This window comes from Cebus imitator, unplaced genomic scaffold (genome assembly GCF_001604975.1).
Source record: "Cebus imitator isolate Cc_AM_T3 unplaced genomic scaffold, Cebus_imitator-1.0 Scaffold432, whole genome shotgun sequence".
NCBI classification, from domain to species: Eukaryota; Metazoa; Chordata; class Mammalia; order Primates; family Cebidae; genus Cebus; species Cebus imitator.
Genome location: NW_016107747.1, coordinates 1,122,717 through 1,143,892, shown reverse-complemented (window position 1 = coordinate 1,143,892; position 21,176 = coordinate 1,122,717). Strand labels below are relative to the sequence as shown.

General features: G+C 39.1%; 1 protein-coding gene, 1 non-coding gene and 1 pseudogene across 6 annotated transcripts in view; 2 read left to right on the top strand and 1 right to left on the bottom strand.

Annotated features, from left to right (window-relative positions):
• Nucleotides 1–21,176, bottom strand: part of NEK11 (NIMA related kinase 11) — a 314,403-nt gene that overhangs the window by 243,377 nt on the left and 49,850 nt on the right. For all 5 annotated transcript variants that reach the window (XM_017510167.2, XM_037731926.1, XM_037731928.1 and 2 more), the window contains one exon: nt 19,532–19,697. In XM_017510167.2, the coding sequence (XP_017365656.1) occupies nt 19,532–19,697 (166 nt within the window). The remainder of the gene's footprint in view (nt 1–19,531; nt 19,698–21,176) is intronic.
• On the top strand, nt 4,487–4,594 carry LOC119468444. Its single transcript, XR_005197123.1, has one exon. It is a non-coding gene; the product is annotated as a U6 spliceosomal RNA (small nuclear RNA).
• Nucleotides 13,005–14,223, top strand: LOC108290367 (annotated as a pseudogene).

The window sequence follows — 21,176 nt, the reverse complement described above, 5'->3', positions numbered from 1 at the left end:
TAGAGGTTAAAGATCGCTACAAGAAGAAATATAAAACACTGCTGAAAGAAATCAGTGATGACGCTAATAAATGGAAAAACATTTCATGCTTATGGATTAGAAGAATCAATATTGTTAAAATAGCCATACTGCCCTAAGCAATCTACAGATTCAACACCATTCCTATCAAACTACCAAAATCATTCTTCACAGAATTTTAAAAAACTACTCTAAAATTCACATGGAACCAAAAAAGAGCCTGAATAGCCAAGGCAATCCTAAGAAAAAGAACAAAGCTGGAGGCATCATACTACCTGACTTCAAACTGTATTATAAAGCTATAGTAACCAAAAAGCATGATACTGGTACAAAAACAGACACTATAAACCAATAGAACAGAATAGAGAACTCAGAAATAAAGCCACACACTTAAAACCATCTCATTTCTGACTAGACCAACAAAATCAAGAAATGGAGAAAGGACTCCCTATTCAATAAACGGTCCTGGGATAAATGGCTGGCCATATGCAGAAGATTGAAACTGGACCCTTACTTTTCACCACATACAAAAACTAACTCGAGATTGATCAAAGATTTAAATGCAAATCATCAAGCTATGGAAAACCTAAGAAATGCCCTTCTTAACATCGGTCTTGGCAAAGAATTTTTGGCTAAGTTCCCAAAAGCAGTTGCAACTAAAACAAAATTAACAAGTGGGACCTAATTAAACTAAGGAGCATCTGCACAGCCAAAGAAACTATCAATAGAGTAAACAAATGACCTACAGAATAGGATAAAATATTCACTAATTATGCAACCCACAAAGGTTTAATGTTCAGAATCTATAAGGAAGTTAAACAAATCAACAAGAAAGAAAAAAAATTAAAAAGTGGGCAAAGGACATGAACAGGCACTCCTCAAAAGAAGTTATACAAGTGGCCAAAAAACCTATGAAAAAATGTTCATCATCACTAATCATTGGAGAAATGCAAATCAAAACCACTATGATTTACCATCTCCTACCAGTCAGAAATATCATTTTTAAAAAGTCAAAAAACAACACATAATGGCAAGGCTGTGGAGAAAAGGGAATGCTTATCCAGCGTTGTTGAGAATGTAAATTAGCCACTGTGGAAAGCAGTTTGGAGATTCCTCAAAGAGCTCAAAACAGAGCTATCATTCAACCCAGCAATCTCATTACTGTGAATATTCCCAAAGGAAAATTGATCATTCTACCAAAAAGACATATGCATGCATAATGTTCATCACCACACTATTTACAACAACAAAGACATGGAGTCAATTTAGGTGCCCACCAATCATTGATTGGATAAAGAAAATATGATACATATACACAATGGAATACTCCACAGCCATAAAAATGGAATGAAATTATGTCCTCTGCAGCAACATGGATGAAGCTGGAGGTCATAATCCTAAGCAAACCAATACAGGAGCAGAAAACCAAATATCCCATGTTCTAACTGGGAGCTAAACACTGAGCACATATAGACATAAACATAGGAGCAATAGACACTGCCGACTACTAGACAGGGGAGGGAGGAAGGGGGATGTGAGTTTAAAGACTACCTATTGGGTACTGTGTTCTCTACCTGGATGCAATATACCCATGTAACAAACCTCCACATGTACCCTCTGTAACAAAAATAAAAGTCAATTTTTTAAAAAAGACAATTTCCTGTGTTTCATGTTGTCTTAGGTTTTAGATCATTCAAGAAAACAGTTCTCTTTATTTAAAAAGCTAAGTTTTTTCTATAATTATGTAACTTTCTTTGAAGTATTTTAATTATCACTCTGCTTAAATGACTATTGTTCCCAGTGACCTATGATCCTATATTAATTATTTTAAACCTTTTGACACTTTTTAAAAACTTCTCAAAATGAAACACTAAATTAAGACCTTTCGACCTCAAACTGACTTTGGAAGTTTCCAAACTGACCTCTAGAATTTCTCAAAGAAATTTTTCCCTCTCTTCTTATAAAAAAGAGAGGTGTTAAACTAATTAGTCTTATTTAATGTGTTAAATTACATGGGAAGCATTGTCAAATAACAAGTGTTGCTGAACCATCTTTAAGTTACATTGCATGGGTATGTTACTAATATATTTTCCAGAAATTATATGAAATTCCCAGAAACTTGATAGTCTTGATAGAACACTATCACTCATAATTTTAATTATTTTAAAATACTGTACTTACAGAAAAGGAAACAAAATGTTCTTGTTAATTGCATTATAATTAATATTCATCAGACATTTAACCATCATCATTTAAAGTCTTGTCATCCAAAGGCAGCTAACTGTTTTACTTTGGTACTTTCCTGAAAGCTATTGAAAACAACTACAAACCTAAATTTTTCATCTTTGAGGGGATTCATGGAAAGAACTCTTGACAAAATAGGTTCCTGATAACCTTAAGATCATACAATTGGATTAGATAAGAATTTCCAGAACTCTAATAAATTGATTGGTTCATAAAACCACTAACACCACATCAAGCAGAACACAAATTAATTGGTTGCCAAGGAAATGCTTTGGCAGGTTTTCATACTCAGCCAGAACTGAAACTGTTAAGATATAAAATTTGAATGAACTCCATAAGATTGATCCAAGTCAAATTACCTATGATTATTTATTTCATAAGCAGTGCTATGTGCCTGAATTTGAGAAACCAACTGGTATTTAAAAGGATGTAAATTCAGCATTAAGTGTGGGCTAATGGAGGGCCTGGACAGTTGCTTGGTCCTTCCTGAGTTCTTAAAGCCTTAATTATTAAAAGCTCTGTACTCCTTAACTCATAATAGGAGAGATGAAATAATCCAAATTATTTTTTAAAATATTGGCAGGCTCTCTGTTCTAAAATTTCTAAAATGGTTTATAACCAATGACTGGTTTGTCAAACCTATAATTTCGACAAGACAATAAAATACTCAGATGGTACATTTCCAGCACCTGCTGGATCATTTGAATACTTGCAGATGGATATCACTCAATTCCTACCTTCAATGAATATTTTCTAGATGTACAGAAGCTTTCCCATCATGCAGGAAGGTTGCTGATATAACAATAGCTAAAAGTTTATCATGAAATGTGTTTGCTTTATGGAATATTCCTGGAGAAATCTCCAGTGGTAGAGGTGCTCATTTCACTAGGCAAGTTATCGAGCAGTTAAGTAAGGTATTACGAGCACAGTGGCATTAGGCAATGCTAACTGAATGGACTAAAATACCTTGTTCAAAGATATTACTGATTGATGGCAGTCAGATCCACTCCCCTTGGAAAACACAGATTCACCCTTTATAAAATAGTTACTGGCAGGTATATGGCCCTAATAATAGAACCTCACAAATTACACACTTTTATAACTTCTGACATGACTCAATATTGCAAGATTTTAATGCATTATGCTAAAGCAGTTAAAAGAAACCCTTTGTGACCCACCAGCTGGTGACAACTAGATCTTTCATGATCCAGAATCCACTGCATGGGTCCTTTGGAAGCAACACCAGAGAAAGACTGCCCTTGAGCCCCATTGAAAGGGACCATGCCAAGTTCCTCCCACCACCCACACTATAGCAAAATTTCAGGGCCTCAAGCCTCGGATCCCTATATCTCAACTGAAGAGAGCCCTTCCAGACTCTTGGGACTGTAAATCCACTGGAGATCTCAAGGTAAAGCTGACCAGGGAAGTTTTTCTCTAGAAGCAAATGGCATCCGAGATGTGGACAGCTTTCCCAGGACCACAAGTCAAGACTGTTCTCCTCTGTCACTATGAAATCTTTGCTCCCTTTCCTCTCCTCTTTATGTTTCTTTTTGGTTTATATATGGCAAGATAATGTGATAATTAAGATTTCATAATTGGCAGCTTTTGTAGGGAACTTGACTGAATGTTGACTATGTCATGTTAAACCTAAATCCCTATATGGTCTTAGAGATATTCTAGTTCACCATGTAACAAATTTCACTAATATCCCAAGTGTGACTATTTGTTCAAATTACACATCTGGTCCTTTCCATAGGATTAGGTTTTTAGATTCATATATTCAGACTCTTGTTTAAATCTAACAGTAGGAAAAACCTATATTAAGGGTTTTGCCATTAAATTATGCCAGAAACTAAGAAAACCAAAAGAAAGATAATTTGACAGTTTGTAGACAACTTTGTAACCCTAATCCCTTAATTTTCAGAAGTCATCTAACATGCAATGATTCAATAATGGACCCTTGGATAAATATTACCAGTGCTTCTCAACAGGTGATTTGTAACACACAAGGTATCACACAAGAAACCCTGTGCTCCTCCAGGATACATTTTTATCTGTGGAGAATTTAATGATCAACCATATGTGTGGACAACTCCTTGTCTCAAGTAGAAAATAAGGGGCCAATGTGGATTAGAGATTCTAAAAGTACCACTGTCACTTCATAAGCAACTGGAAACTGAACACTGATCTATATCTCTTAATTTGTGCCATGGACTGAGAAATTGTGCTTGCTTTGGCAGCACATATGCTAAAATTGGAACAATACAGAGGAGGCTAGAATGGCCTCTGTGCAAAAATGACCATGCAAATTCATGAAGTGTTCCATATTTAAAAATAAAAATAATAGGCTGGGTGTGGTGGGTCACACCTGTAATCCCAGCACTTTGAGAGGCCAAGGCGGGTGAATCACAAGGTCAGGAGTTCAAGACCAGACTGGCCTACATGGTGAAACCCAGTCTCTACTAAAAAATATAAAAAATAATTGGGCATGGTGGCTCGTGCCTGTAATCCCAGCTACTTGAGAGGCTGAGGTAGAAGAATTGCTTGAACTGGGACCCAGGAGGTAGAGGTTGCAGTGAGCCAGGATCATGCCACTGCACACCAGCCTGGGCTACAGAGTGAGACTCTATCTCCAATAAATAAATAAAGAAATAAGGAATTTTCTGGCAGGCTTAAATCACTCTAAATGGGTATCTTTTGTTGAACATTTCTTCCTTGGCTTGGCATAAATGTATATAGAATTATAATTAGAAATTTGTCTCAAATATTAGCTACCATAGCTAACTCTACTGCAAAGGCTATCACTGCCCAGAATCCTTCATAAATTCTCTTGCTAACATTGTTTTAGATTGCCCTGGATTACCTGTTGGCTGAAAAGGGGAATGTGTATGCTAATACCTCATGATGCACTTTGATAAACATGTCTGATATGGTAGAAACTTAGTTTTAAAAAATCAACAAACAAGCTACTTGGTTAAAACAAGTAGATTCTTCTTCTGGCTCATTTTTTGATAGATTTTATTCCAACTGTTTTGGTTCATGGTGGTCTCTGTTAAAGGAATACACTTACTATCTTAGTATTATCCTCCCGATAACCATCACAATGGTCTCCCTGGTGTGCTATATTTTCTCAAGATCTTAAATGCTCATATGCAGCCATCTGTTGTACATCAAATGGTCTCCCTACTGTTAAAATAACAAAGAGAACATAAGGAATCATTCAACTAGCCTGATGCTGTGAATTATGTATTTCATACCAAGACCAAACAAGTCCATGATGATGGTGACAGAGAGTGGTGGCATCAATGCCCAATTTTGAGAGATTGACTAAAAGGGGGAAATTGTTAAATTAAATTTGGCCTGAGCAAACATATGAAAAAATGCTCATCATCACTGGTCATTAGAGAAATGCAAACCAAAACCACATTGAGAGACCATCTCACGCCAGTTAGAATGTTGATCATCAAAACAGCTAGAGACAACAGATGCTGGAGAGGATGTGGAGAAATAGGAACACTTTTACACTGTTGGTGGGAGTGTAAATTAGTTCAACCATTGTGGAAGACACTGTGGAGATTCCTCAAGGACCTAGAAATAGAAATTCCAATTGACCCAGCAATCCCATTACTGAGTATATACCCAAAGGATTAAAAATCGTTCTATTATAAAGACACATGCACACGTATGTTCATTGCAGCACTGTTTACAATAGCAAAGACCTGGAACCAGCCCAAATGCCCATCGATGATAGACTGGACAAGGAAAATGTGGCACATATCCCCTATGGAATACTATGCAGCCATAAAAAAAGATGAGTTTGTGTCCTTTGTAGGGACATGGATGAATCTGGAAAACATCATTCTCAGCAAACTAGCACAAGAACAGAAAATCAAACACCACATGTTCTCACTCATAGGTGGGTTTTGAACAATGAGAACACATGGACGCAGGGAGGGGAGCATCACACACTGGGGTCTGTTGTGGGGGGTAGGGGAGGGATATCGGGGGCTAGGGAGGATGGGGAGGGATAACATGGAGAGAAATGCCAGACATAGGTCATGGGGGGATGGAGGCAGTAAACCACCTTGCCAGGCAACAATCCTCCATGATCTGCACATGTACCCCAGAGCCTAAAGTACAAGAAAATATATATATATATTATTTTGTAAAAAAAAAAAAAAAAAAAAAATTGGCCTAAAGCTGCCTCCATACCTTGCACTCCTGTGCAGCAAACCTCAACCTAATGTAGTATTTAAACAAACGGGAACATTTAACAAACAGCTGAGTTTCAGCCAATCACAGGCAGCCAAATCATTACACCATGCCCAAATAAGGCAAATGCCTGCTGTAGCTAATAGAATGATTTCTCTACTTTGCTTTTGTGTCCATCCTATAAAAGCTCATAGCTCAGGTTGCTGGGCAGAAAGAGCTCTGTGAACTTCTAGTTGCAAGGTTTGCCCAATTCAAGAAATATTTGTGTGTATGTGCTCAAATAAACTTTGGTAAATTTAATTTATCTAAATATTTCTTTTAACAGTTATAATACTAAAATTTGGAGACATTTGTGCATTAACATAGCATTCCTTACAGGAATTTATCCCAAACTGTAATGCTGCTTTTCATATCCTATTGTAATTTTTAAACTGTTAAAGAAATATTAAATTCTATACATTTTGCATCAACTTCTTTTTTTGTGAATGAGCATGTATTATGTGCTATATATTTCTGTGTTATCCTGCCATATGGAAGCACGCTATCTGAGTGACATTTATTGTTGGTCCAACAATCACCTTCTTACACTCTTTCAAGTGGAAAGAGAGACGCAGAACAACAGAGGTGGGCGAAGTTGTGTGTCTGTTTCCTGCACTGATATTACCTGCCTGATTTCCTGTAATTACATAAATATATATTTAGATTATTGAAGGAAAAACCAGAATAGGGCCTTCAATAGCAGGCCTCAAGGTGAAATGTCCAAAGGAAATAGCCAAACTCCCTTTTGCCTTCTGGGTAGAACTTTAAAAAGAAGAAAGATATCTGTTGTTAGCATTAAGCAAGGGCTATGTGAAATCAACAAGAGGGAACACTGAAAGATTAAATAATCCAAGATGCATGTCTTGTATTCCTCAAGTTATTCTTCCTATTTCCATTTTATATGTTTATCCTCAAGAAAAACTACTTGTTTTGCACTTACTGTGTTCTTTAATAAACACAGCCAGATGCAGTCACTCACACATGTAGTGCCAGTAACTCAGGTGGCTGTGTAGGATAACTGCTTAATGCCAGGAGCTTGAAGCCAGCCTGGGCAACATAGCAAGATCCCATCTCTTAAAAAAAATTTTTTTAGCCGGGCGCGGTGGCTCACGCCTGTAATCCCAGCACTTTGGGAGGCCGAGGCGGGTGGATCACAAGGTCAAGAGATCGAGACCATCCTGGTCAACATGGTGAAACCCCGTCTCTACTAAAAGTACAAAAAATCAGCTGGGCATGGTGGTGCGTGCCTGTAATCCCAGCTACTCAGGAGGCTGAGGCAGGAGAATTGCCTGAACCCAGGAGGCGGAGGTTGCGGTGAGCCGAGATCGCGCCATTGCACTCCAGCCTGGGTAACAAGAGTGAAACTCTGTCTCAAAAAAAAAAATTTTTTTTTAATTAGCTCAGCCTGGTGTCATGCTGGCATTCTCAGCTGCTTGGGAGGCTGGGGTGGGAAGAGCATTAGAGTCCAGGAGATTGAGGCTGCAGTGAGTTATGACTGTACCACTGTACTCTAGCCTGGTGACAGAATGAAATCCTAATATCAAAACACACACACACACACACACACACACACACACACACACACACTCACTCTTCTGATTTCTCTAAGAATTTAATTATGATAGACAAAGTCACTCAAAGATTTAGACACAACAAATTATGATTTGATACAACAAAGAAATAAATACAGCTTTCTGTAGTCTGATTGTAACTGAGCAATATGAAAAGCATGACTTTCGTTCTCTAAACTGTCTTTCAAGTAAAAAGCAAATGTTTCTGATGAAATATAATGCCTTGGTCTAAGAAATTCTTATTACAATATCTGTAAGTATATTCTATTTTCTTAACTTGGTCTTTGAGAAATATTTAATAGAGACTTTTATTGCTAGAATAACTTTCATGAAAAATGTATTGACTTTAACTGACTCAAAATTAATATTGCCCTATGTCTATACAGCTATCAAAAAATGTTTTCCTTTACTAAGATCATCCCTTGAAAGTTGCAATAAAAGACTTCATGTTAATTTCTAAGGTTTTGAAAATCAGTAACCCAAACTGTAACATTTGATGGATTAATAGTATCTTCTCCTTTCCCCATCCCCTTAGCCAACAACAGATTGACTTTGAAATGCGAAGACCTTAAAGAAATAAAGAACAACCTAAATGCGGTGTCCTCAACCCCACCTTTGATTGTTATTATAAAATTTTAAATCCTAAAAGTATTTGATTTAAAAAATTAATACTTGTATTAAGATTGGCAATAAAAGTACTTATAACCTTAAAAGACCAAAGAAGAGCCTTCTCAGAAGCCTGAATTTAAAACAAAAACAAATCCCTGCAATGTTTAAGGCTAGAAGGAGCTTCAAAAATTATTCTGTCCTACTTCTTATTTTAAAATGAAAAAGCTTCCCTCACTTTTTCACTGGATTGATGACTTAAAATGCTATTCCCTTATAGCCTACTGTATCTCCTTTAAAAAAGCATTCTTCCAGTGGACTTCAAATTTTATGCATCAGGATTTTCCAAGCTGCCTGTTTAAAATGCATATCCCTAGACATTATCATCAATAACTCTGACTCAATAAATGCAGGTTCGGTGCAGTGGCTCACAGCTGTAATCCCAGCACTTTGGGAGGCTGACGCAGGCAGATCACTTGAGGTCTGGAGTTCGAGACCAGCCTGGCCAACATGCTGAAACCCCGTCTCTACTAAAAATACAAAAATTCGCTGGCCGTGTTGGCACACTCCTGTGATCTCAGCTACTCAGAAGGCTGAAGTGGGAGGATGGCTTGAACCTAAGAGGTAGAGATTACAGAGAGCCAAGATCCCACCACTGCCCTCAAACCTGGACAACAGAAAAAGACTCTGTCCCAAAAATAAATAAAATAATAAAATGAAAAAGCTTCCCTTATTGACTGGATTGGCATATTAAAATGCTGTTCTTCATACTTTAGCATATCTCCATTAAATAAGCATCCTTCCAATAGACCTCAAATTTTATGCATCAGAATATTCTAAGTTGTTTGTTTAAAATGCATATCCCTAGACATTATCAACAATACCTCTGACTCAGTAAATCCAGATAGGCCCAAGGAATCTGAACCTGTCTTTTTAACAAGCATTCTTCTTGACTCTAGGACGGGTGGTCCATGGACCAACCTTTGAGGAATGATGCTAGGCAATAATATAAACAGGCCATGTACTTAATATTTACCCTGCCAGTGGAAACATTTTGTCTTAATAGCTTCAACAACTCCAAAGGCAAAAGATGTACTTGGGAAAGGCAAGGTTGAGTAAGAATCATTTTACAATAACATGTTTCTGAAAGCCTTTTTCATTACATAGGAGAATACCAATAAATGGAGGTGAAGGCAGTAGGGGAGAAGATCCTTTGTCATTATATTGTACAACCTGAGGACATTTTCTTTGGAAGTGCACTTTAATAGACTGGATAAAAAGTGGGGGAAATGTCAAGCCACATTATGCTCTTAAAAGCAAAACAAGAAAACAAACAGCTTCTAAATAGGTACTGAAGAATGCCATACAGTATTATGATGTTCATTTCTAATGATGTTCATTTCTAATAATATAAACGAACATCTTGAGTTTAGTATTTTTTTTCAAATTCTTTTAGAGCTAGTATTCTTTTTGCTGAGGTAAATGTAGATTAATAAGAATAAAACAGCAGAACCTATTCTTAAGTGATGTGAAATATGCTTTTATTATAAAGCATGTTTTTTAAAAAATTAACTATTTGAAATAAATTAGTGTGATTTTATTTGTAAACATTTATATTTATATAAATTTATATGACAACCAAAGCCTTACCCCAAATGTCATAAATTCTCCTGGGTTTGCAGATTGCTTTCTCTTAGTGCATTAGTGTATTTCTTCTAAACAAAACTAGTTTTGCTTTTCAATTGTTACCTTTAACAACTTTAGGTAAAAATCATGGCCTTATTTTGTATTGTTCTTTGTTAAAAGGTCAAAGTATTTCATAGTTTAAAAAAGAAAGTAAATGAAACAAACTAAATGACTTGAATTTTGATACTTATAAAAATCACAAGTGGATCAGTTTTGGTATATAAACAATGAAATAATGAACAATTAAAATAATAACTTTCATTATTGAGACTCTACTAAGGGAAAAGCTCTGATAGTCACTTTTTCAACATTCATTATTTCAAGTCCCTATAAAAACCTAACCAAATACATGTTGTTATACTCTCTTAAGAAAAAAGGGTCAGAGAAGTGAAATAAGTTGCTGAAGAAAATGGACAAAGGTTTGAACAGAAGATGCCAAATTCTACACACTTTCCATTATTTCAAACCCTATGTAGTCTTCTATGGAGAGAAAATAAAATTGTCATATCATTACATTAAAATTTGTATTTGTATACAAATAATTTCTGTGACTATATATGTGTGTGTGTGTGTATTATAGAAACAGAGATGGATAAAGACACAAAAAATAATTGAGAATAAGCCAAGAAAAGGAGCAGATATCCTAATACCCCTGGTCCTGGTTCTGCCCTGGATGTAACTGAAAAATCACTCCACTCTCTGGGGTCCTGTTTCTTCATCTGCAAAATGGAATTAATATGCAAGAATTTACTTCTCCTCAAAAAAGGATAAGGGCATGTTAAAAAGACACAGCAGCCAACATCAAGGAGCCCCATTAGCCAGGTTGGAACAATTTGAGCAACAAAATAAACAGTGATGGTACTGGGTGGTAACCCATATATTTTAAAATTCATGAGTTCATACTAATATAAATAAATTATTGGAAAAATACACGAATGGGGGAGAAGCAGCAGCTCTTCCTTATAGGGGAATCCCAATTAGTAAATATAGAAAGAATAAGAGAAATATATAATCACAATTAGGCAGATTATAGAGTAAGAATTGCTGCAGGCAACTTCCACTGAAAGAGACTAAAATCAGTAAGTGAAGCTTTGAAAATAAGCAGGCTATTAGTAATAGCAAACTCTCAAACTATCTTACCCAGGATATTTATCAATTTCAAAGGAAAAAATAATAACTTCATATTGAAAAACCCTACAACACAGAACCTTAACCAAGTGATCAAAGTTAACATCATCAGCAATAAGGTATACCAACGTCCTGTACCCCTTAATATGATATACTGAGAAGGATACAAGACGACAACTGTAGTATTTCTCATCATGAGAAAACATTAGACAAACACAAACTGAGAGACATTCTACAAAATAACTTACCAGTACCCATCAAAATTGTCAAGGTCATAAAAAGCGAGGCAGGAAAGGGAAATTGTCACAGATTAGAGGACACTAAGGAAATACAACTAAATGCAATGTAGAATCCTGCACTGGATCCTAGTATAGACCAAAAGCATTAAGGGGAAAACTAGTAAAATATTAATTTTCTGGTTTTGATAATTATACTATGATTATATAAGTTTTTAACATTAGGGAAGGTATTTAATTGCAAACATATTACAATTAAAAGTGAAGTATTAGGTTCCTAAATCACATCCCCTGCTTTTCTATCTCTGAGGCTTTTATCACATCATTCCCTTTAGCTGAAATGTCCCTCTTCTATTCTTCTTGGCCACATCTTTCCTGTACTACAGATTCAAATAGAATGCCAGCCCCTCGCATGGTTCTCCTGGTTGGAAGTCATTTCTATCTCCTATTACTCCCACAGGACTTTAACCACACCCTTCCCATAACAAGTACCACATTCCCCCTTGTATTTTAGCAACTGATATAAATGACTCATTAATCCTACCTGACAAGTTCATTAAATATTATCATATTATCTCTATTAAGCCACACAATGACTATAACTGTATCTGACACGGATCTGGGGCTCAGTAATGGCTTTTGGAAAGACCCTTGATTACAATCGCCTTTGTGAACTTCAAGCTCATAAGGCATCAATAAATAATCCAGATTGCCAATGTATTCATATGCAATGGGAGCTAGAACTGCCAAGGCATTAGGAAGTTCATCTCAGGTTAGCCAGTATATTTCTTCCTGTTACAGAAGGCATATACGGAAAGCTAAATTAGGATCAGCAGACTGCTTGGTGAGCAACGAGAACAAGCGGGGCCATTTTCATGAATAAGAGCAACAGACTAAATGGCTTGATCATAAAACTACACCCACTACAGGGCCAGACTTTCCTGTTCTCAGGTCTGGGACTCATGATTGCTTAGTGCTCCATCAATACTGATACATTTTTCCTATATGATTGTCTATTTCCACACTAACTATTCTCTCCTTTTTAAATTTTTTTATTATTTATTTTGCCATTCTCAGCCCTGGCTGCATTTTAGAATCACCTGGAAAGCTCTCAAAAACCCTGATGCGAAAATGGCATTTCCAGGAAGATGGTGGCACACAAGTCAGATTTGGCACATGTTTTCACGGAGAGGACCCTGCAATGACGATGATATCATCTCTTCTTTTCTGGTGAGAATCGGAGGATAGAGACTTCTTTCTCACAATGAATGTTACCCCAGAGGTCAAGAGTCGTGGGATGAAGTTTGCCAAGGAGCAGCTGCTAAAGCACGGATGGAATCAAGGCAAAGGCCTCGGCCAGAAAGGAATGGTGTCACCCAGGCTCTCAGGGTAACGCTAAAGCAAGATACTCATGGGGTGGGACATGACCCTGCCAAGGAGTTCACAAACCACTGGTGGAATGAACTCTTCAACAAGACTGTGGCCAACTTGGTAGTGGGAACTGGGCAGGAGGGAGTACAGATAAGGAGCCTTTCTGAGGAGACCACCCATTATAATCATCCCAAGCCCAACTTGCTGTATCAGAAGTTTGTGAAGACGGCCATGTTGACTTCAGGTGGAGAGAAGCCACAAAGAATTAGAGAGCTACAGTGATGATGACAACCAGGGTCCCAAGTCCCCAAAGATTCTGACTGCAGCTGCTCCAAGCCTGTGAGGGGTGAACAGGCTGACCATCTTGGGATCACAATGAAGGCCAAGCTTGCTCACCTAGAAGCCCAGGACCCTGGAGCCCCTCAACCACAATCAGAGAGCAAGCCTCCCCATAAAAGGAAATAGAAAAGAAAGCAGGAAAGGAGGAAGAAGCTACAGTATCCGAAAGGAATGATGCAGATGAGAAGCACCCAGAACATGCTGACCAAAGCATCAAAAAGAGCACGAAGAAGAAAAGGTGACATTAAGAAGTAAAGGTCTCAGAGGAAGGAGAGGGTGCAGCTGAAGGGAATGAGGAGGAGGAGGATGCTCCAGGAACAAATGGGCTTGGGGAATTGAATAGCAGGGAGAAAACCAATCAGTCCCTCAGGAAAAGGAAGAAAAAGGAGAGGTGGCACCAAGAGGAGGAGAAGATGGGGGTCTTGGAGGAAAGAGGAAAAAGCAAGGAGACCGCAGCAGTGTCAGGACAAAGGAGGTAAAGAGCAGGGCGTACACTCACCCATGAAGCCAAAGAAAGAGGAGGCAGCAACAGGAGGAGGAGGACTTGAACCTAGAGGATGGAGGTGAGGAAACTGTTTTACGTGGTGGGACCAGGGAAGCAGAAAGCAGAGCATGCAATGATGGAAGAAGCAGGAGAGGCAAGAAGAAAAGACAGCAGCATCGAGATGGGGAGGATATCTTAGATGTAAGGGATGAGGAAGATGGCGGGGTTAGGGAAGCAGAGAGCAGAGCACGTACTGGCTCAAGCAGCACAGGTAAGAGGAGGAGGCAGCAGCATCCCAAGGAGGAAAGAGCTGGAGTCGGCACTGGCCAAAGAGCCAAAAAGAAGAAAACGAAGACGAGAGAGGTCTGGTCAAGGTGGGGCTCGATTAATTTTCAGGAGCTGAAATGCTTCAAAGACCAGTGTCAATGCATGTCTGCAGGTCTTCTGCACCCTCCTAAATGAGGAGTCCCTCCCAAAAAGGAAACTGATCTCCGGGACATCAGCTGCTGAGAGGAGAGAGCAGTAGTCCCATTACCTTAGTTGAGGGAACTAGCATAGTCCCCTCTGTAGCTTCTAACCCAGGATCATGAACTCAGAAGCCAGGCAGCTAAGGGACAAGGAATGCTGGGGGCGGTGGAAGCAGGGATGCACATACCCTTTGAAGGAGCATTCCTGCTAAAAGAAGCTGAAAACGTAGACTTATGTGAAGGGCTCTGATTTTTAAATATTGCGAAGGTTAAGGAAAACACAGGTTTAGGTCTATGGGCTAGATTTAGCCCAGAGTTGCCAGTTTCTAGCACTACAAAATGAATGAATAAACATCAGCTTGGGCTTCTAGCCTACAGATTAAAAAAACAAACAAACAAACAAAAAACCTTATGCCTGAGCCATTCCCGAGGATCAACTATATCAGACATTTTAGAGGTGGGCCTCAGGCCTCAGGATTTCTGATGGCCCTCCAGGCGATTCTAAGATGCAGCCAATGTTAAGAACTAGCACTATATTGATAGAACCGTTGTTTACCTATATTAATATCACCAAGCAGAAAAAAGGCAAGTCCAACATTTTCTGCCTTTTTTTCCCTGATATCATCTGTTCTCTGTACCGCCGCCCTCTCCTGTAGATGTGTGATCTCACCTATTCTCTAGTATGTCTACTCATTTAATGCCTAGGTTTCTGGAGATGCCTTGTCTTTACCCAAAAGGAAGGTTTTCCGGCAGTATCTCACAGGTCTCCAGTATAGCGCATTGTTACGTACATCAGCACAGTAAGTCAGGACATAATTCTAACATATACAACAGGTGGAAGGATCCAATATTTTATCACTACCATCAGTGTCTGACACAAATGAGGTGGGAGGCAGCAGGAAGCAGAAGGTAAAGAATTCATTAAAAAAATGTCTTGAGTGCTAACTTCTTTGTGGTTCACTATGTGGGTCCATGATGTGATAGAAAAATGAATCAAAAAAAGATCAGTCCCACACGTTGAGAGTCTGACATGGTTCACAGGATGTAAACTGTGGTTTACACCATGAGAGAGAAAGACGCTGTGAGAGTTGGGGGATTGCGATTGGGGTGGGGAGTGATTTCTAGCCAGGAGATTATCAAAGGCTTTGTTTATGGGAAAGGAAGCTTGTTTATTGGAACCTTTGATTATGGGAGAGGAGGTGGCAGTAAATGTGACTGTGGGAGGAGGTGTCCTACCCAGATTTGAAGGTGGAAAAGCAGAGAGAAGTTGTGTTTGGGGTTACTGGAGATTCCTGCTTTCTCCTGGTCCTCACAGCTTGAGGGTATCCTGCAGTCACTTTTTCAGGATATGTATTATATCACCCCTGAGCCAGGTGTAGGCACACTCCTGATGTTCTGGCAGTGGCCAATAATTTGAGGAGTCAGGGCAAGATCTGAAGATGTGGGAGTAGGAAGAAGGGCATTCTCAGAGGATATGGCCTAAGCAAAGATGAAAAGGTGTGAAACCGTGGAGGATGGGCAGTAGTTCCATTTCCCTCCTATGTGAAGGAGAAGAGAAGACATCAATATCTGAAATATTCTGCCATTCTGGTAGTTTTGGAACTACTCCCCATCAAAGATTTGGTCAAATCTTGACCAGAAATTATGAGAGTTCAGTTGTCTGCTGTTTTACACTCATAATCTAATGTATGTGTCCAAAGGGTTGGGTAGTAGATGCAGAGGACTCACAAATGCATTTATGTATTTCGGTCTTGACAGGCCCCAGATTAAATCACAGAAGTGGGAACTTGGAGATAAAGAGATCAGCCATTTCAATGGTGGTGATAGCATTTTTCTATGAGGTGCAATTTTGGTCACCTGCCGTTTCCTATACTATTATTTTACCTTAATAAAAAGAAGATAACACCAGCCCTGTGCAACTTAAGAGTAAATTTGAGTCTGAAGATGAGAAATATCTCTGTTAACAAGAACGGAGCAATCTGTGCAAATCATTCCTCAGGAGTCAGGGAAATGGCAACCTGCCAGCTCAGCGGCGCACAGAGCCCAGGCGGCCCCACAGCTGTCTCTCAGCACTGCCAGCCATCACCATGGCAACGGCCCCTCCCGGGAGAACAGCTCAGCCCACTGAAACTACCCATCATTTAAAAATTAACACAGATGATTCCGGATGAGATTGTGTGCAACAAAAACAAAAATCTTATAGAACTGCCCTTTCTAAGGATGTAAGTCAGACAATATAGACTGAATTAGAAGAGTGATTCTCAAAATTCAGCATGCTTCAGGCTCATTTGGCAGGCTTATCAAAACATAGATTGCCAGAACCCCACCCCCAGAGCTTCTGACTCAATGTGGCTGGGGTAGAGGCAAAGAATTCTTATTTCTAGCAAGTTCCCTAGAGATGCTGATGATACTGCTCTGGGGTCAGACTTTGAGAACCACTGGGTTATATACTAGCATTGTATCAGTGTTGATTTCCTGATTTTTTTTTTTTTTTGAGACGGAGTTTCACTCTTGTTACCCAGGCTGGAGTGCAATGGCACGATCTCGGCTCACTGCAACCTCCGCCTCCTGGGTTCAGGCAATTCTCCTGCCTCAACCTCCTGAGTAGCTGGGATTACAGGTACGCGCCACCATGCCCAGCTAATGTTTTTTGTATTTTTAGTAGAGACGGGGTTTCACCATGTTGACCAGGGTGGTCTCGATCTGCTGACCTCGTGATCCACCCGCCTCGGCCTCCCAAAGTGCTGGGATTACAGGCTTGAGCCACCGCGCCCGGCCTCCTGATTTTGATTACTGTACTATGCTTGTGTAAAAGAATGTCCTTGGTCTTAGAAAATACTCACTGCTGTATTATATTTAGGACAAAAAGGCTTCATGTCTGAAACTTACTCTCAAATGATCACTAAAAATTCTAGATAGATAAAGCAATTGTGGAAAAATAACAATTGGGGAATCTGGGTAAAGGGCATATGGAAGGTCGCCCTTTACCATGTTATTCTTGCAACATTTCTGGTAGTTTAAAATTACATTAAAATTATAAATATTTTTCAATTAATACAGGGAAAGAAAGTTATAGCAATATATACCATGTATGTCTAATACAGTAGCAAGAAGCCACATATGGTTAAATTTAAACTAATTAGATTTAAACAAAATTTAACATCCAGATCCTCAATTGCACTATCTGCATTTCAAGTGCTAACGAGCCATGTATATGACTAGTGGCTACTATACTAGACAGCACAACTATAGCCCATTTCCATCAGTACAGAAAGTCCTATGGAATAGTGCTGACTGCAGTTCAAAATGTTCTAAGATTTGGAAAGAGTCTTTGGAAAAGTCAATGTCCTAAAAGCAGCAGTAGAAGTAGCAGTAATAGTTATAAGCAGTAGGAGTCATTTGTTTCTGAAACAATACAGCTGATTAACTAAGGGAGGCTGAAGAAGAAATATGATCAAACGATAGCAGGTGGATCATAGTATCCAAAATATGCATATGCGAATATCTGCAGTTTTGCGTGAATTGGTGACATATTTGCCAGAGTAACTATTCAATATCACTGATCGCACCTGTCATCATCTTACTGATTTTCTCAACAATCCATTGGATGAAGGACAAGCAGATACCCAAACTAACCAGTTTTTCTCCACTCACCCTCTGCCCCGTCCACTTTCCTGCAAGCAGAGCAGGGTCAAGACATAGATGGGAAAATACCCAGCAAGGCTGAAGCTGATATGCAGGGGAATGGCCAAGACATGGAATCTTTCAAACTTGTTCAGATATTTTTACTTGGCTTTAGTTTCATTTGGGGTGACACATCAGCTAATGTGCAGAGCAGGCAAGGTTGTTTTTGCTGCTATTCCTTTTCCTTCTGAGCTGCTTTTCTTTCTCCTGTCTCTTCTTTTCTCTCTCTCAAACAAATGGCACATTCCAAGTTTCTGACCCAAATAGGACTGCCTTCTACTCTAAAGAGCATCTTTTTTCCTCCCGAGCATCATGTCTTTTGAGCTCCAGCAACACCCAAGTGATGAGCTGACCAAATTCATCCTAAAGTATGAACAGTAGCAAATTCTCCCAAGGTGCATGTGGCTAACCCTAGCTTCCACAATATTCTGGGAGATACTTTTCAAGCATAGTCACCTTTGGTTATTCTCTACCTGACCCAACCTCTGTCAATCCCCTCTCTATAACCTCTCAGGAGCTGCAGATCCACACTGCAGCTACATATTGTCCATTTTCCCTCTCTTACCTTTCCAAGCAGTTTCACACTCTCCTGGGGCTCAGTAAAATACATAGCTATTACTTGGATATAACACTGAGTTGTTGAAAAAAATGTAAAACCTGAAGCTGTAAACCACAAATTGATAAATATGAGGAATACTTGTGGAGGAAAAAAGCCCTATTTCCATTTCTAGACTTCCACTGAAGAAATTAAATCATAGAGCTAGAATCCAAAACTCAGGACATATACCTCTACTCTAACCAAGCATCTCTTAGAGCATTTAAATGTCCATCTAAGCATCAGACCAATCTAGGTCTGCCCCTCCCCCTATCAAAAAAGTGTTGAAGCATTCTTCTGCAGCAATTTCTCCTTTTTTGTTTTTTCTTAGAGATAGGGTCTTACTCACTGCCCAGGCTGGAGCACGATGACATAATCACAGTTCACTGAAGCCTTGAACTGCTAGGCTCAAGCAATCCTCTTGCCTCCGTCTCTCGGCTAGCTGGGACTACAGGCTCATGGAACCACACCCTGCTATTTTTTTTAATTTAATTTTTTTGTAGAGATGGGGGTCTCACTCTTTCCCAGGCTGGTCTTGAACTCCTGGACTATGAGTTCTCTCACTTTGACCTCCCAAAGTGCTGGGATTACAAGTATGAGCCACCACTCCCGGCCTCCTCCTTAAAATATTCGTTTTTACTTAGTTTGCCAGCGGAAGGAAAACCCTTCCTTAGAAACAACTTTTGTCAGTTATCTAGAGATAATCATTCCTAGCTGCAAGACATGGTATCCCAGGTCTTTATAGTTCAATTTATGGTTTAATACTTGCACTTTTAAGATCTCTTTACAGAAGGCTTTTTACCATGCAACATATTTTTATAAAGACTTCCAAGAGAAAAGGAGAGTCTCACCTCACAGTACTCCGTGATAATGCAGAAATTATCTTGCTCCACAAAACTTGCATGGAACTTGACAATGGCTGGGTGGTCCAGCTTGGAGAGGAGCCGGGCTTCCAAACTGGCCTGCACAGTTTCATTTGGATTTAGTTCTCCAACAGAGATTTCCTTCAGTACCTTTCTGTAGGCAAAAAAAAAATTAAAACCATTTAGAGCCGAAAAACACATTTAACAAATATCAGCAAGTGGTGCAGGGCCACCTAATTAATGCCTAGGTTGTGACCTACTCACATATCTGATACTGCCTATTAGGATACTGTCTCCTGGTGGGTGGGACCTGAGCCTGTTTTTCTGTCCTGCTTCCCCAAGGCCTCTGACCTCCACATCTGTGTACCCTACTGTTCTGTTAAGGGCAGAGTTGGAACTAATCTTGAGCAACATTGCTGTGGTGGCCCTACCTCCACCTCTCTGTTTGTTTCTGTCTCTTTTTGTTTGTGTTCATACACAGACACAGACACATAATCCATAACTCTATCTCCCTGTATCTTATTCTTTCTTTGCCTATCTCTTTCCTTCTCTGTCTCTGCCTCTTTCTGTGTCTCTTTGCCTCTGTGTGTATTTACATGTATTTACACACATTCACAGGCATGCTTCTCTCTCAGCTGTAAAATTTTCCAAACATATCGACAATACCAATAAGAAAAATATCTATTTATTTTCTTTTTAAAACGATTCTTGGCATATCATACTTTATTACTACCAGTATTCAAAACAAAAAATTAACTAAAAACATTAACAGAGATATTAGCATTTCTAGCATGTATAAATAAAAGAAGAGCTCATTAAATTCCCAAGTCATTAATTTAAAAATTGTGGTAACTCTATGAGTAAATCAAAACATTATCTCTTCCCATCTAAGAAAAAAAAGAGTCTGATAAATCAATTATAGTACCAAAGTGTAAACTAGACTGTTGGAAAAAAAATACTTCAGAACACCAATTATGTTTGCAGACAGAGTCTGCTGATTATAAGTAAACACTGGCAGTTCATTAAGGCAAGTTGTGCAAGACCTGTACCAGAAAACATTTTACAAAAATCTTCTTTAGGAGTTGCTACTATGCATACCAATAAAAATGTATCATAGTAGAAAATCTCTTTAGGCCGTTTAACCAATGCATAGATTAACCATCATTCTACAGTCCTTTTCAAATGCCTCCAGCTAGCAAGCTCTCCTTGGTATGCCCATGAACTTTTGCCCTCCCAGTTGAGATGTGTACTTACTCGTCATTGTGTTTATTCCCAAGCCTGTTAATGCCAGTTGTGCTCATCAATGTAAATTTATGACTTCAATATAACATAAATGGATGAAGAATGAGCATTAAGAGTTATCTTCGCTGGCCGGGCACGGTGGCTCAAGCCTGTAATCCCAGCACTGTGGGAGGCCGAGGCGGGTGGATCACGAGGTCAAGAAATTGAGACCATCCTGGTCAACAAGGTGAAACCCCGTCTCTACTAAAAATACAAAACATTAGCTGGGCATGGTGGAGCGTGCCTGTAATCCCAGCTACTCGGGAGGTTGAGGCAGGAGAATTGCCTGAACACAGGAGGCGGAGGTTGCGGTGAGCCGAGATCGTGCCATTGCACTCCAGCCTGGGTAACA